General features: G+C 41.9%; 2 protein-coding genes across 10 annotated transcripts in view; one reads left to right on the plus strand and one right to left on the minus strand.

Annotated features, from left to right (window-relative positions):
• LOC121709172 (pterin-4-alpha-carbinolamine dehydratase 2-like) overlaps window positions 1-11,162 on the minus strand; it is an 18,685-nt gene extending 7,523 nt beyond the window's left edge. The window contains exons 1-3 of one of the 7 annotated variants that reach the window (XM_042092334.1): window positions 10,992-11,141; window positions 10,692-10,901; window positions 10,038-10,169 (exon numbers count right to left, since the gene is read on the minus strand). In XM_042092334.1, the coding sequence (XP_041948268.1) occupies window positions 10,038-10,169; window positions 10,692-10,799 (240 nt within the window). In that variant the 5' untranslated portion in view covers window positions 10,800-10,901; window positions 10,992-11,141. Of the gene's footprint in view, window positions 1-8,196; window positions 8,512-9,838; window positions 9,856-9,968; window positions 9,989-10,037; window positions 10,174-10,691; window positions 10,906-10,991 lie in introns of those variants that run through there. The other 6 variants (XM_042092338.1, XM_042092335.1, XM_042092337.1 and 3 more) reach the window with 6 other exon arrangements.
• A 1,918-nt stretch (window positions 11,163-13,080) lies between these two features.
• Window positions 13,081-17,500, plus strand: part of si:dkey-18a10.3 (heat shock factor protein 2) — a 22,742-nt gene continuing 18,322 nt past the window's right edge. For all 3 annotated transcript variants that reach the window (XM_042092331.1, XM_042092332.1, XM_042092333.1), the window contains exons 1-3: window positions 13,081-13,405; window positions 14,708-14,816; window positions 17,160-17,290. In XM_042092331.1, coding sequence (XP_041948265.1) covers window positions 13,313-13,405; window positions 14,708-14,816; window positions 17,160-17,290 — 333 coding nt within the window. In that variant the 5' untranslated portion in view covers window positions 13,081-13,312. The remainder of the gene's footprint in view (window positions 13,406-14,707; window positions 14,817-17,159; window positions 17,291-17,500) is intronic.

A 17,500-nucleotide genomic window follows, 5' to 3' on the forward strand; every position in this document is an offset into this window, starting at 1 on the left:
CCCCCCCCCCCCCCCCCCAGCTTCCAATGACACACAAACACAGAGCACGAAAGAGACAGAGAGAGAAGGAGCAGAGAAGAGAAGAGAAGAGAAGAGAAGAGAAGAGAGGAGAAGAGAGGAGAAGAGAGGAGAAAGAGAAGAGAGGAGAAGAGAAGAGAAGAGAAGAGAGGAGAAGAGAAGAGAAGAGAAGAGAAGAGAAGAGAGGAGAAGAGAGGAGGGGAGAGGAAGAGAAAAGAAGAGTGGAAGAGAAGAGAAGAAGAGAGGAGAGGAGAAGAGAGGAGAGGAGAAGATGAGAAGAAAAGAGAGGAGGAAAAGAGAAGAGGAGAAGAGAAGAGAAAAGAGGAGAGGAGAGGAAGAGAAGAGAAGAAGAAAAGAGAGGAGGAGAAGAGAAGAGAAAAGAAGAGAGGAGGAAGAAAGGAGAGGAAGAGAAGAGAAGAGGAGAAAAGAAAAGAGAGGAAGAGAAGAGAAGAGAGGAGAAGAAGAGAAGAGAAGAGAGGGCTGGTCTGGAATGATGGGATAATTAGTGGTTTCTGTGGCACATGAAACATTTTAACCAATTTGATTGTTTGTGAAAGAAATCATTCTGATCGAAAGCCCCCCAGCCTGCCAAACAGGGCTCTGCTCCGCATCACCCTAATAGGCCCCGACAGCGGGGGGGGGGGGGGGGAAGAGAGAGAGAGAGAGAGAGAGAGAGAGAGAGAGAGAGAGAGAGAGTGAGTGAGTGAGAGAGAGAGAGAGAGCCTGCACGTGTGTGTGGAGGGGGACACACACACAAAGAGGTGTAAAGAGGTTGCACGTCAGTCTCTCTTTCACACACACACACTTTCTCTCTCTCTCACACACACACACACAAGATTAGTGCATCTGCATTACCCTTTGAGTCTCAACGTACACATTAGCCAATTAGTAGAGAGAAACAAGTCTGCTAACAGCCCTCAGAAGGACGTGTGTGTGTGTGTCTGTTTTATATGAAACATTGTTCATCTGGATGCGGTCACTACTATGAGCATTATCTTGTCTCTATGTGTGTGTGTGTGTGTGTGTGTGTGTGTGTGTGTGTGTGCGCGTGAGTGTAACCGCTGAACTCTACTCTGTAGGGACCAGTGCTTTTCACCTTCAATCTCCCACAAGCAAGATTCTGAAGTCTGGAGAAAAACTCAAGGGACCTTCATAGCCACACACACACACACACACACCATTATACACATGTAAACAGACAACACAAATACTATGCAAAAATTCACATGCTCAGATTTACATATGTTATATGTTACATACACAAAAACATAGACAAATACCCTCAAACAGGATTGCATATATGGGTACGCAGACACACACACACTCTCACACACAAACGCACGCACGCACACAGGGTAGGTAGAAGGCTTTGCACCTGTATCCCATCAGCATACACACACAAACACAAATCTGTGTGTTTCTGGGCCGTAACAGAGCAGCCTATGTCCTTGCTGATCCTTCCTGAACAAATCCCCTGACACACACACACACACACACACACACACACACACACACACACACACAGCAGTACTGAGTAAAGGCTCCCCTACTCCTACCTAATGGAAGCCCCATAGACAGACACACACACACGCCCCGACCCCAAACATCCCATAATGCATCCAGCTTACGTCTAGCCCAAAGGTACTCTCATATGCAATCACACAAATCTCCAATTAAATTAAATGTAAACAAATGTGTTTTCATAATTAACAAATGTACATACTGTCTTAGATCAACAATTGAATTAAATATTTAACATGGTCTGATATTCACTGCTCTTACAGTAGTGCATAATGAAAGAGACCCTCCAGTACTGAAATATCTCACTTTTGGCATCTTAACACATATTCTGGAAAAATAAATGTTTTGAATCTACTGTGTTTAGACATAAGACTATATCAGTTAGTGATTAATTTAATTAAAACACACACGAGATAGCCTACACAGTGTGCCTAACACCCATGATGAGAATGTCCAGTTCTGGTGACTCACAAACCCCTTTGAAAATCAGAGGTTTACAGGCCACGGTGGCCTTGGTGCCCCCTTCTTTCAATATTCTGCTTTGCGTCCTACTAATAGCAATTTTATTTAGCCTGTGGCCTGTCAAAATAATCTTTAAATTTATTTATTTAAATTTATTTAGTCTTTTACGCAGTGGAGAAAGTGACAGCTCAAGAAAGAAATTGCGTCCAAATTCACCCACTCAGTTGAACTACTCGCGAAGTAGCCTATTCATCACACATACATCACAAGTATCACATGAAAGAGCTTTTTCTCAGCTTTTAAACGATGTTAATAAAATTACGATAATTAAATTTAATCATACATTCTACTGAAGGTTTTGCGTCCCATGATCTCCCTACCCATTCATCTCGGTGGAATACTTTACGAACCCTTCTTTTAACACATGACAAACCATATATCAGAATAAACAGGAGACCTTACCGAACACAAAGGTGTAAAGCAGTCCCCTGTACAGTTAGCCGTTCCAGAGTAATCCAGTTTTGAATTTGCAGTAAAGTTCGACATACATGGATGTCTCCAAATTTGGGCTTTAAGTTTTACAATGTGTTTAAATTGTTCCACATGATTTCATAACGGGCCAAATACAAAATAAATGTTACAAATATCGCCTAGATATTGGTAAATCAGAGTACAGCTGACAAAGAATTTGTGAAAGTAGCCTTAATGATCACAAAATGCTAAGCATGCATCTAAGCTATTTGAGTTTCTTAAAGCTGAGCTGTGATTAAATTGTTCAATACATGATTTCATAACAGGCCAAATATAAAATAAATGTTATATATAGCCTAGATAGTCAGATGATTTACAGTTCTATGTAATATGTCATGTTTTTATTTCATGTTTTTGTAATGTTTCATACAGTGATGCAGGTCTACTGCATAGGCTAAACTTAGATCATTTTTATAGCCTACTACTGTATAGTTAACTTTGGCCTTTGTGCCCCCCACCAAATATGCCCAACTGAAGGCCAAGTGGCCTTGCCCCCAGAATGGTGAAATTCCAAGCCTGGTTGCTAGCAATGATAAACATCAGTGTAAATAAAGAGTTCAGATGCAAAAGCCTCTAAACGCCACCTCCGTCAAAAATGAGATAACAATGGTGAGTGAATGGCTGGGGCACCTGCACCGTACGCCGGCGACCCGGGTTCGATTCCCGCCCCGTGGTCCTTTCCGGATCCCACCCCTGCTCTCTCTCCCATTCACTTCCTGTCACTCTCACCATCATTAAAAGGCATAAAAAGGCCAAAAAAATACACTTTAAAAAACCCGCTAAATACCACTCTTTTCCTGGTCTGAAATCTCGTTTGTAGGCAAAAACCTAGAGGAGCCTGATAACAAAGTGGGCAGATGGACTTTTGCTCCTGAACTCTTCAGATGCAACTACAGTCATTGTAACAGTGAGAGGCTGGTCCGAGGCTCAGTCGGAACTTCCTGTATTTTGTCAAACAGTCAAATCTCTCTGATTACTCTGTAAAGCAGAACGTCAAATTTAGAATGCATCACAAAAACTAGAGAATGATGACCTGAGGTAGATGACACATTTCCTACCCTGTCAATCATTTTTTTAAGTTACCACTTTGAAGCGCAAAATAATGGGGAAATGAATGAAGGCAGACTGTGAAAGGACTCATGATTGGCATGTATTTGCATGTAGTTGGTGTTGAATAAAGGCTTTTAAACGTGCTGTGGGAGTGCCTTGTTTTTTAATGTCAACTGGATGCTGTCACTACTATGAGCATTATCTTGTCTCTCTATGTGTGTGTGTGTGTGTGTGTGTGTGTGTGTGTGTGTGTGTGTGTGTGTGTGTGTGTGTGTGTGTGTGTGTGTGTGTGTGTGTGTGTGTGTGTGTGTGTGTGTCTAACTGCTGTCTCTCTCTGTGTGTGTGTGTGCTGGGGCCACTAAATTGGCCCCAGCTGTGGCGCAACTGGCTGGGGCACCTGCACCGTACGCCGGCGACCCGGGTTCGATTCCCGCCCCGTGGTCCTTTCCTGATCCCACCCCTGCTCTCTCTCCCATTCACTTCCTGTCACTCTCCACTGTCACCATCATTAAAGGCATAAAAAGGCCAAAAAATCCGCTAAATACCACTCTCTTCCTGGTCTGAAATCTCGTTTGTAGGCAAAAACCTAGAGGAGCCTGATAACAAAGTGGGCAGATGGACTTAGAGGGTTTTGCTCCTGAACTCTTCAGATGTCAAATTTAGAATCACAAAAACTAGAGAATGATGACCTGAGGTAGATGACACATTTCCTACCCTGTCAATCATTTTTTTTAAGTTACCACTTTGAAGCGCAAAATAATGGGGAAATGAATGAAGGCAGACTGTGAAAGGACTCATGATTGGCATGTATTTGCATGTAGTTGGTGTTGAATAAAGGCTTTTAAACGTGCTGTGGGAGTGCCTTGTTTTTTAATGTCAACTGGTGATGGTTTTCCTGTTTGTATCTGTGTAATGTGATGTATATGTGCTGTGTGATATATGTGGGTGGGGTATGGGTGGCGGGGTGGTGGGTGAAGAACTGTGACTGTGTGTATCTATGTATTTCATGTCTGTGAGGCTTGTATGGTATGTGAAAACAAATTTCCTATGTAAGGACAAATAAACTAACTAACTAACTTATTTAGTTACGAAAATTAGGATACAGATCAATATTAACGTTTTATACTTTTTTTCTGTATTACAGTACCTTATATTACCTTTCAACTATATTCTACATAAAGACATGTCCAAGTATCTTTAGCGTGCTTTCATGCATGCGAATTTAGCTTATTAATTACATCATTTAGCCAGTGTATCATTATTCTTAATAATATTATTAATAACATTATCATCTTGTTCGCAGGGCTATAAGCACAATTAAAGAGGTTAAAGCACAGATTTACCTTTGGAGGTTTGGCTGTTCAACACAAGATGAATTCAACACATGTTTAATAACTGCAATTTAACAGTTTAAATATTCATAATACGCTGATGTGTGAGACTTGAAAATAAACAAGTGGGACTTGCTCAGACTTTTTGTGACTCAGAGGACAAATTGAAAAGGTGTTTTATCTGTCCCACAAAAGGCTTTGCTGAGCATACATGTGTAAATAGCACTTACTTAGGCTTGGCCACTCCACAACGCCATGGCGTTACAGCAGGAGCTAACTGCTTGTCTATGTGGGGGCCCAGTGAAGTTCACACACTCCAAGCCAACCATATCTCCATTACAGCCGAGATGCTCGGGAGGGGGGGGGGGGGGGGCATGGGCTGCAAAATATGTGTGAATGTCAACCAGACTAAACCAGACAGACCATAATATACTATCATCCAGTCCTCTGTTGGTTGGCGCCACCATACCACAGTTAATCTGTTTCCATGCTCTCCAAAACGAGACTCATGGAGTAAGCATTCTTCTGTTGATGATGTGAATATTTCTCCATTGGAAGTGATTTTGGGTGGTAATAAATATTGGTGTTTTTGATACAGTGAAATGGCCAATTTGTAGCTTTTTGCATGATAGATGTGCATACAGTCCTGGAGACACAGGATGTGCTTTGAAGACGTCGTCTCAGATTTTGACATTAAACTGTTCACACAAAATGGCACCATTTCATTTGTCGCAGAGCACTCTGGCCCCATATTCACACCCGATCAGAGCCAGATCAGGCCCGGTGTAAGATATGGTCTCCGTGGTTACTGTTGTCTTGTAAAGCTAAACCATTTCCAAAGCATTCCACACAAGTGTCAACACAGACCTGAGTTTCTCTGAGTTACAACACATCAGTCAAATCAGATCAAATGATTGTTTGACGTGTACTCCTGACTCAGCTTCGTATGGCTTACTATTGGCAGATGTAGGAATACAGGCCTTGATAGTCTCATAAGTGTGTGCGTGCTTACTATCGGCAGATGTAGGGATACAGGCCTTGATAATCTTATGAGAGAGAGAGAGAGAGAGAGAGAGAGAGAGAGAGAGAGAGAGAGAGAGAGAGAGAGAGAGAGAGAGAGAGAGAGAGAGAGAGAGAGAGATGCACTTCCTCCTACAATGTACATCCTTCAATCAAACAAGAAAACTTTTCTTCAACAAATTTAACTCAGAAATTCCTAATTTTAATGAACTTAATGACATATCAAAATTAAAGATACTATTAGGAGAAGGAGATAAAGCATATCTTGCTGCACAGTATGTATCAACATGCCACAATCTGAGGGACAATGAGTGACCTATATCGACACATAAACACACACACACACTGCATCATACACTGCATTTTATTTTACTTTTACCTATTTATTTTATTCTTATGAAAATCTACTGACATGTATGTGTTCAGATTTATTGTATAACTGCTTTGACAATATAAGTGAGCTTGTCATGCCAATAAAGCATTCTTGAATTGAATTGAAAGAGAGAGAGAGAGAAAATATAAAGAGAGGGGTAGTGCTCTACAGAAGATTTTCTCTTGAAAATATCTGGATTACTTTCTCAATCCTCTCTCCCTCTTCTCTTTCCCAGCTAGTCCATACCAACACACACACACACGAGTGAGAGAGAGAGAGAGAGAGTGTGTGTGTGTGTGTGTGTGTGTACACACACTATTGGCAGATGTAGGGATACAGGCCTTGATAGTCTTATAAGAATCATTTCCATTAAACATATAAGTGTGTGCAAATGTGCTATTGCATTTGTCAGCAACACAGTACAAAGCCTGGCCAGTTTCAGTAGGAGACGAGAGCCTGATTTGTATGGCCGTATGCGTCGGTGACCGTGTGGCAGACAGGGACTAGATAACTGAGTATTCTGACACAGGAAGTTAAGGTTTAGCTCAAGGGCTCTTCCTGATAAAAGGGAGTCTCTCCTCCACATTGTTATCTGCACATCCCCTCTCTGTGAAGCGCCTACACAGACAATACTCATGAGAGACAGAGAAAACACACACACACACTCTGGATTTAACGGATCCGAGTGTCTTCGTTATTCTGCTTGGGCGGGAGTTTTTTTCTGAGAGGATTTTACAGTTTTAAATCGGCATCCTGCATTCTTACCAGCTCTGAGACGGAGCGCCATAGATGTTGCATTGGCATCCCGCTCTGTAAGCATGGAGCAACAGCGCCATCATGTGGCCAAAAACAAAACCTCACCTCTTGAGGTGTAAGCCCTTAAAAACTTTCAGCTTGTTTCCCAGTGTTAGATTACATTGCATTTGACTGACTTAACCAAATCGACTCCCAACATGGTAAACAATTAAGGTAGAGTACGATAAGTACAAGTTAGTGCATCAGTGAGTGATATTTCTATACAGTCAAGTGTCAGATCTAGTCAGGTGATAAGTACTAGAATTAGCAAGGCTAGTTGTAAGTAGTGCTATGAGAGGAGATGTTCTCTGAAGAGCTGGGTCTTCAGGAGTTTAAGATCACAGGCGAAGAGTCTACTTTAAAGGATCAAGGACCACAGCCAACAAGAGGGATTAAAAATCTACAGAACATCACAAAGCCAACAGGAGAGATTACAAATCTACAGAACCTCACAAAGCCAACAGGAGAGATTAAAAATCTACAGAACCTCACAAAGCCAACAGGAGAGATTACAAATCTACAGAACCTCACAAAGCCAACAGGAGAGATTACAAATCTACAGAACCTCACAAAGCCAACAGGAGAGATTACAAATCTAGCATGAATGAAAATCTTAAAACTACTGATGCTGACGACAGAGAGCTGAAGGGTTAAGGACAGAATGCTGATTGGCTGCATGTGTTGAGGTTAAAAATCTGATTGGTTCAGTGTTTAATGGGATAGACAGTGCATATGGGTGAGGAACGGCTGAACATGTTACAAATGCTTATTGTGGTGGTGACATCTGACTTAGACGTGGAAGTACAGTGATGGTATACTGATGGTATAGTGATACAATATGGTATGGTGCCTATGACCATGACTATTCAGTTGGAGTAGAGCCACTGTGATGGTTATGTCTATGAGCTTGGTAGACTGTGATGGTATAACAGGTGTGTGGTGGTTATGTCTATGAGCTTGGTAGACTGTGATGGTATAACAGGTGTGTCGTGGTTATGTCTATGAGCTTGGTAGACTGTGATGGTATAACAGGTGTGTGGTGGTTACGTCTGAGTTTGGTAGACTATAGTCCCATTCCAGTTTCCATTACCGCACCTGGAACTTCCGGGAACTTCTACAGGGCCGAACGGAGTAGCTGCCTCGGGGTAGGTACTTTTGTGCGGCCCTGAAAGAACGAGAGGTAAATGAGGTGTGAACGAGGTGTGGTAGTGGAAGATGGCAAGCACATTTTTTAAAACCCAGCAAGGCAGACATCAGATACAGCTAAACGGATTACAAGTTAGGCTGTTAGCTTGTTGAGTTGAGGTAGCAAACACTGGATGAACAAATGTCCGCTAAAAATAGGCTTTTACTGATTAGAATTTTAATGGTATTCATTTAAAGAGGCACTATGCAACCATTTTAGCAAAAATGACCTTAATGATGCAGGTTGAGAGTCGTTCTGATGGTTCTACACTTTCTGGGTCGGTTGGTGGGTGCTTCGTCTCCCCCTATCGCATCTCCGCGGAAAAAACGAATATTCAACTTTCTGGACCTGGTCCAGGGAAATCCGGATGCGACTCAGTGGAAGTATCCAATCGCGCCTCGAAAATGTAGTCAGATTGTAGTTTCGAAGAAGACTGCAAAACGGACGCCGACTTGGCTTTGTTGCTGTTGAAATTGTAGGTAGCCTACCCTTGGGTGAACTCCGTCTTTGTGATGTGGTTTGATAGTCTCTTGAACAATGTGTTTGCTCGACCGTTTTATTGTGAGCCCTGTATGTGTTTGGCTTGGTTTCTTGATGGCTAGCTCACTAGCTAGTGGGGGTTTAGCCAGAGACTTTCTAATGTGGAGACACAGCACTCAAAAAATACTCCATAGAAATGCATGGGGCTAGTTTGTCACGCCAATATGGCCGTTGTCTACACATATCCCACCCCTTCCTTGGCAAAACGTCGACATGTGAATACATTGAGCCAATCATATGGTGTGTTGTGAAGACATTGTGCCAATCATGTGTTGTGATCTCACCTCTGGAGCAAGATTGGTGTCGTGAAGCCTTGCGCACGCGCATTTCTGCCGAAATGGATGCCCGACGAGTGCCCAAAAAGCGTTGTCAAATGGCCGCCGAGTGGAGGGACTCGCCTAAAAGGACTTTGGTTTAGCATAGCAGTCACTTGCTACCGAAGCTGCAGGGGGAGCTGTGTAGTGAAAAATGTGAGCCCAATTCCGGCGAAAACCCAGAAACAGCGAAGGAATAACCAGACCTGCATAGTGCTTCTTTAACTTTAAGCTGAAGATAGGCAAGCTACCTGTTGTCTGACTCATACAAATCACTCATTGCGTGAAAGAAACAGTAACGACTTGGACATCACAATAAATGAGGCTACCCATCAATAATTTTGCACTGATAAGAAAATAGTAGCAAGGTTTAATTAATAGAAATTAATTTTGTGTGACTATGAGAAATGATCAGTTTATTCAATAGGCTATACGTCCAGAGCGTAGAGACTCGTAAGCCAGTGCCACCGCAACCCTGCAAACATGCCGGTTCTGGCATGCTGCAAGAGACTATTGACGACACTAGGGTTAGGCTGTTTTAAGAGATGTGATGTGCTCATAATAAACATGCCAGGCCATGTACTCCCCATATTCCTTGGGAAGTGGGAAGTGTGCTTGTGACTTGGTTAAAAGTTTTGAAGGTCTGCACTCTAGGGGTGTGTGTGTGTGTGTGTGTGTGTGTGTGTGTGTGTCTGACCTGGTTAAAGGTCTTGAAGGTGACTGCACTCTAGGTGTGTGTTTGTGTGTCTGACCTGATAAATCATCTTAAAGGTGAGCGCACTGTGTGTGATTGTGTGTGTGTGTGTATGTATGTGTATGTGTCTGACCTGGTTAAAGGTCTTGAAGGTGAGTGCACTGTGTGTGTGTGTGTGTGTGTGTGCGCGTGCGCGTGTGACCTGGTTAAAGGTCTTGAAGGTGAGCTCCTTGTAGATGGCGTCTCTCTCCTCCATCTCCACCCAACCTGTGGCCTTCAGCTCCAGCAGCTGCTGCTCTCGCTCTGCTGGGGTCAGCCAGTGGGTGTCCATGGTCTCACACACACACACACACACACACACACACACACACACACAGGATAACGAGGAAGATAAATATAACCCACATACACAAAGACTCCACTAGATGGCACTAAACTAACGCAAAAGCACCACCCCTTCATTTTACTCGATTTCGGATGAACGTTCTGTCATTCACGTGACTGCACAGTAGACAAGCGTATGGAGAACAGAATGAGAGAGCCAGTGTTAGTTTAGTCATCCAAATGTGTCGCTAACTTTATACCAGTCTACCCAGGCTAAGGGCTTAACGTTCTCATTTGTAGCCGAGTTTTGATGTTGATAATCGCAATCGTGGACGTCAAACGTAAGCTAAAAGGACAGGGCTGCCGTTTCCAGCTGAATGTCGATCCATGCATTTGGTAGTCAGACTGTCGGATAACCTGACGAGACTAGTCGGCCACTCGTTTAGACGTTCGGTTCTGGCTGCAGGAGGTTAAGTTAGCAAACTTTATTTAGCCCTGGAAGAGATATCGTCTTTGCAAAAAACATTCTTACCATTTTAGCAGAAAATATGCGCTGCAGCGGCGTTCTGTCGACCGATTTCGAGAGAAGATTTGGCCACAGGTGCCTCGTACTCAGAGTAGTAAACATTAACCACCGCATGTTTCCATTCAGTCACTCTGTTAGCTGCGGTCTGCTTGTCAGCTGCGCGCAAGGCGCCTGCGTCTCCATCAGCCCCAGATCCGGAGCTGTCTATATATGCGCCTGATAGAAAATAAGAGTTGCGCGAGTCGCTACAAACAATTTAACAGTTTTAATATTTCCCAGACGTCGCTCTAGTCTAGTGCAAATTACCTGGTTTGTAATGCAGGGGTCAGCACCTTCCAGGCATTATTGATAAGTCTGTAGGCCTAAAACTTAATTTGTCGCCTGAACGTCTCCCAGAACAGTGTCAGGCTGCTGGCAAATCCTATTAGTGCAATACGATACCAGAGGGGTATTTCACAAAGGCAGAATTAAGACATCCAAGATAAGTGATAAAGCGAGGTTTGACATAGCGTTGTCTGGTCATCCTAGCTCAACTCGTTTCACTAATGCCAATCCAGGATGAGTAGGAGCGACTATGTCAAGCCAGGTGTATGTAATTCAGGATGTGTGCGCGTTCTCGTTTCTGCTCCAAAGTGCCCACGGTTGGAATAAAAAAGATGCGGAAAATAGCGTCATTCACATAAAGTGAACAACCGCTTTTGATATAGACTAACAATGAAGTAAAGTTATCCTTTTTGGAATGGGGAATCATGGCTCATTAGACATTTCTGTAAAACAACAGAAGTAGGCGTGGTAGACCAACTGAATGCAAATTTACGTATGCACCCACGTGAGTGCTTCCTTGTCTCGGCACGCAACATCATTAAGAAAGCGCTTGCCACTGCAAAGATGCACATAGTATGATATACCTTAATATTATAGTTGGAAATACCTTCGAAAACTTGCCCCTCCACTTCCAATCAACTACAGTAGGCTATTCATCAAACGTCTATCAATAAAATAAGCAAACAATGAGTACCTAGGCCTATGTTAATAATTATAAGGTGATCACAATTAAAATAATATCCATATGGTAGTAGGCAGACAATCTGTTTTGTTTTGCGAGCAAATACATTTAGCAAATAGTTTATAAATGGAATAAAGCTCCTTAAAATTAGCACGGAGGTCTGATGTGAATGACAGCTAGCTGAACCAATAAGACCACATAATTACCATTAGAATTAACTTAGCTTGGCTGTTAGCCTGGTCGGGACCAGGCTAGGTGTAGAGAATAAATCCCCATGGTAACTTATGTGCCATCTCTTTTGTGAAACCAAGTCAGGTGTCCTGTTATACGGAATTAATGGATGAGGGCGAGGGGCAAAAAACCTCCGTTGCCTCCGCCTGAGTCCATTATTTCCGTATAACTGGACACACCTTGAAGGCCGTTATCCCGCTTATCACCCGGTTGCCACTAGGATTCATAGTATTAAATTAACAATAGACTTTGCATAGTTAATAAGCAAGCTGTCTGTAGACTTTAGACTGTGCACTTTGCAGCATTTAAATTAGGGCCCAGTGTGAGTGTTGGCCTTTATAATTTCCAGACATTTGATAAATTATTTGCTGAAGCCTGCGAAAACACATTTGCAATGGTGCCGAGGTTGCAGAGAAGGCCACACCATGCGCAATTGTGTAAAGGTTTGTACATAGAGACAGTAGGCTATACAGTGTTCTATTGCCTACTGTCGTCGCTCACTTGCACTGCACTCAGATTACCCACAGCATACCTCTCCTATCTGCTGTTGCTGGTGAGAGAGAATCCCGGAGATGATTAGTTATTTAGAACAGTGGTTTTCAAAGTGAGGGCCGGGGGCCGTGAGAGGGTGCCAGGGGGGCCTCAGCAAGTTGGAAGGAAAAATAAATGCAACAAATAAATACATTTGAAAAATGTAAAATATACCTATTACTATGAGGATCGTTATACAATGCCATTATAATAATTTGTCACATATCTGAACATTATATTTTCCATCATAATGACTGCAGAATAGCAGAAAGCCCCAAATGCAATTTTTACACACTGTATGCTCCATCGTGAAGTGCTTGTGGACAAAATAATTATTAGGATTAGCTTAATGTATTTTTACATTTGCCGTAGTATTGTCGATGGGTTTAATAACACATCAAGGGGGTCCTTGGCCAGAATCTGTAGGGGGCCTTGTTGTGGAAAAGTTTGGGAACCCCTGATAGAATAATAGAACATTAACGATGTGGCCTATTAACACGACTTCATCTCATTGCATAACCAACATAGCTGTCCACTGACCAATAGGGAAAACACACTTGGACGTGCACGTAACTGTCAGCGCGTGATTGGAGGAGAGAGATGTTGAGGGTGCAACACTGAATGCCTCCACGTGCGAGGCTGCGAGCATGACCACATGCGGACTGAAGCCTTTCACTGCTGTCTAATCGAGACTGCGTGGCCACACGTAAACAAGACCGAAGCGAATGCGTTTTAAGAGACTGATCCAGCTTTCTCGATAGAGCGATAATATTCGAGAATAGCCTCTAACTCGTGATTGTCGGAGGAAAGTGGAGTTTTTGACATATATTGTTTCTTTCTGTCATTGTGTGGTTTTCAAATGAAGCAGAACAGCCCTGTCCCAGCGTTTCTCAGCAAACTGTGGACACTCCTCGAGGAACAGTCAACGAATGACTTAATCCGCTGGAGTCAAGTGAGTAGACCTAGGAGAGAGTCCGTTAGACAGTAGAAGTCCAGGTTTAGACAAACAGCTCTTTCTCTGGGTGTTAGAAGAAGCACATGCTTCTGTGTTTGAAAACGTGAGGGGAAATTAAGTCATGTCATGAACGGCTAGAGATGCGGGAAGCTATCTATAACCCACTGACCGGAGCATCAGGTTACGCATGAGTTTTCTGAAGAGTTCACTTGGCTCAACCATATATCAGCTCCATTTAGTTGGAGAATTAGAATTTACAAGGCTGCTGACACAGCTATAAACGCATCAACATGTTAGATTGGCCAATCGGTTCTTCAGAATGTCATAGTAGAACCTTTTGTAGTGCTTCAAAAAACCCTCAAGGCAATAGTTCTTTGAAGAAACAGTAAACGTACTTTAAAGGAACCGTATGTAAGAAATGTATTTCAATTAATCATAAAATGGCCCTGATATGTCACTATACATTAAGAAATCATGTTCATTTTATATAAAAACTATAAAAAGTGAAGTTGCAGCCCTCAACTGTTTGATGTTGTCATGTTGTGTTTTGGCCTGATGCACCCTCCACCTATCTACTAATCACAAAGTCCGTAGTGTTTCGGCATCTGGGTTGCCAGCTCTGCCAGTCAGGGGGGAGGGGGACCACTCTACAGTAATTTGAAAGTGATTGTAGTACCAGTTTTGACCACAATCTTACATACAGTTCCTTTAATTTAAGACAAGGTATGAAAATAGACTTTCTAGAACATTTCACTTCATATAGGCTAAAGGTTCAACAAAAAGGTATTGTTCTTTATAAAACCATATAGTGATGAAAAGTAGCATTATAAAGCACCTTTAATTTTTAGAGTGCAGCACAAGAAGCTAATGGACTAGAAAATGGACTTTGTTCTAGTCCTCCCTTAAATAAATCACCACCTGCTATTCTCATCTAATATTAACGTTTGCAAGTTAATATTGAGACTTGTCTTTGTCTCCCAAAGTGTTAATATGAAGAGCACTCTGAATGAACAGCCTCTGGCCAACACACATGTGCATCTCTCTCTCTCTCTCTCTCTCTCTCTCTCTCTCTCTCTCTCTCTCTCTCTCTCTCACACACACACACACACACACACACACACACTCATTCACGTTTAAATGGTCTGCTATTGGAGGACTCCTGTCCTATGGCATGTTGAGTTATATTTAGAACCCGCCCATAATCCGGTTAATGTGATTCCAAGGCTAGCCACATGATGCAGGTGTGTGTGTGTGTTACATGACTGTGTGTTTGACCCGAGCCCTTGTCTTGTTGCACAGGATGGCTGTAGTTTCCTGGTGCTGGATGAGCCGCGCTTCAGTAAGGAGGTTCTGCCTCTCTACTTCAAGCACAGCAACATGACCAGCTTTGTGAGACAACTCAACATGTGTACGTCCAACCTTACACTATGTGTGTGTGTGTGTGTGTGTGTGTGTGTGTGTGTGTGTGTGTTGCTGAAAATTCCACCCTTTGTTGCATAGATTTCCCGGATATATAACAGCCATAGGTACAAATGAACCTGAACCTGATTGTGATCCTGAACCTTATAGCCTATACACAACCTATAATGATTACTTATAGCCTAGACAACCTATAGTGATTACTTATAGCCTAGACAACCTATAGTAATTACTTATAGCCTAGACAACCTGTAGTGATTACTTATAGCCTAGATAACCTATAGACGACCTATAGTAATTACTTATAGCCGACAACCTATAGTGATTACTTATAGCCTATAGACAACTTATAGACAACCTATAGTGATTACTTATAGCCTATACACAACCTATAATGATTACTTATAGCCTATACACAACCTATAGTGATTACTTATAGCCTATACACAACCTATAGTGATTACTTATAGCCTAGACAACCTATAGTGATTACTTATAGCCTAGACAACCTGTAGTGATTACTTATAGCCTAGATAACCTATAGTGATTACTTATAGCCTTGACAACCTATAGTAATTACTTATAGCCTAGACAACCTGTAGTGATTACTTATAGCCTAGATAACCTATAGTGATTACTTATAGCCTTGACAACCTATAGTAATTACTTATAGCCTAGACAACCTGTAGTGATTACTTATAGCCTAGATAACCTATAGACGACCTATAGTGATTACTTATAGCCGACAACCTATAGTGATTACTTATAGCCTATAGACAACTTATAGACAACCTATAGTGATTACTTATAGCCTATAGACAATTTACAGACAACCTATAGTGATTACTTATAGCCTAGACAACCTATCGTGATTACTTATAGCCTATAGACAACTTACAGACAACCTATCGTGATTACTTATAGCCTATAGACAACATATGGTGATTACTTATAGCCTAGACAACCTATAGTGATTACTTATAGCCGACAACCTATAGTGATTACTTATAGCCTATAGACAACTTACAGACAACCTATCGTGATTACTTATAGCCTATAGACAACATATGGTGATTACTTATAGCCTAGACAACCTATAGTGATTACTTATAGCCGACAACCTATAGTGATTACTTATAGCCTATAGACAACTTACAGACAACCTATCGTGATTACTTATAGCCTATAGACAACCTATAGTGATTACTTATAGCCAACAACCTATAGTGATTACTTAAAGCCTATAGACAACTTATAGACAACCTATAGTAATTACTTATAGCCTAGACAACCTATCGTGATTACTTATAGCCTATAGACAACATATGGTGATTACTTATAGCCTAGACAACCTATAGTGATTACTTATAGCCTAGACAACCTATCGTGATTACTTATAGCCTATAGACAACATATGGTGATTACTTATAGCCTAGACAACCTATAGTGACTACTTATAGCCTATAGACAACTTATAGACAACCTATAGTGATTACTTATAGCCTAGAAAACACATAGTGATTACATATAGCCTAGAGAACCTATAACCATAACTTATAGCCTATAACCAACCTATAGTGCTTACTTATATCTTATAGACAACCTGTAGTGATTACTTATAGCCTATAACTAACATATAGTGCTTACTTATATCCTATAGACAACCTGTAGTGATTACTTATAGCATATAGACAACCTATACTGCTTACTTATAGCCTATATACAACCTATAGTGATTACTTATAGCCTATAGCCAACCTATAGTGCTTACTTATAGCCTATAGACAACCTATAGCTAAACATGTTGGTGATGCACAAACATGGATCCATTGAAAGTAGCTAGACAGACTCCAAAGCACTTACATTTACATTTATTTAGCTACTTTATACATTACATTTATTTAGCTACTTTTTACATTTACATTTATTTAGATACTTTAGCTGATACTTTCTTATCAAACCACCACAAGGGGGCGTAAGTGCAGAACACCCAGGGGAGATAGTAGTAGAAGGAAGTGCTGGGGGGGTTGCTCATGTTGGGTTTGTTAGATGTGTCAGGAGAAGAGGCTCAATGCACAGGTGACATGAACACCTACACACACAAGACAAAGTTTTTGGCAAACACTTCAGTGAATGGTGGTAAAAATGTCTATAGATAACATGTGTAACTGCCTTTGGTAATGTATGTCCTCTTTCATAAACATATTTAAAGGTGTTTGTGTGTGTGTGTTTGTGTGTGTGTGTGTCTGTCTGTCTGTGTGTGTGTGTGTGTGTGTGTGTGTGTGTGTGTGTTTGTGTGTGTGTGTGTGTTTGTGTGTGTGTGTGTTTACAGATGGCTTCCATAAAGTGGTGCACGTAGACTCGGGTTTGCCCAGAGACACAGAACACACGCAGAGTGTGGAGTTTCAGCACCCATATTTCCAGCGCTCTCAGGAGCACCTTCTTGGCCTCATACACAGGAAGGTAGGAGGACACACACACACACACACACACACACACACACACACGTACACGCGTACACTCACTCACACACACACGCACACACACATGCACTCATTCATCCGCAACACATAGTTCTTCTGTATAGAGCTTAAACACACAACTTCTGTATTTTTTGTTTGCATTTGTGTGCGTGGGTATGTGTATATGCATAAATGTGTGTGTGTGTGGATG

The sequence above is a fragment of the Alosa sapidissima genome, chromosome 5, assembly GCF_018492685.1.
Source record: "Alosa sapidissima isolate fAloSap1 chromosome 5, fAloSap1.pri, whole genome shotgun sequence".
NCBI lineage: Eukaryota > Metazoa > Chordata > Actinopteri > Clupeiformes > Clupeidae > Alosa > Alosa sapidissima.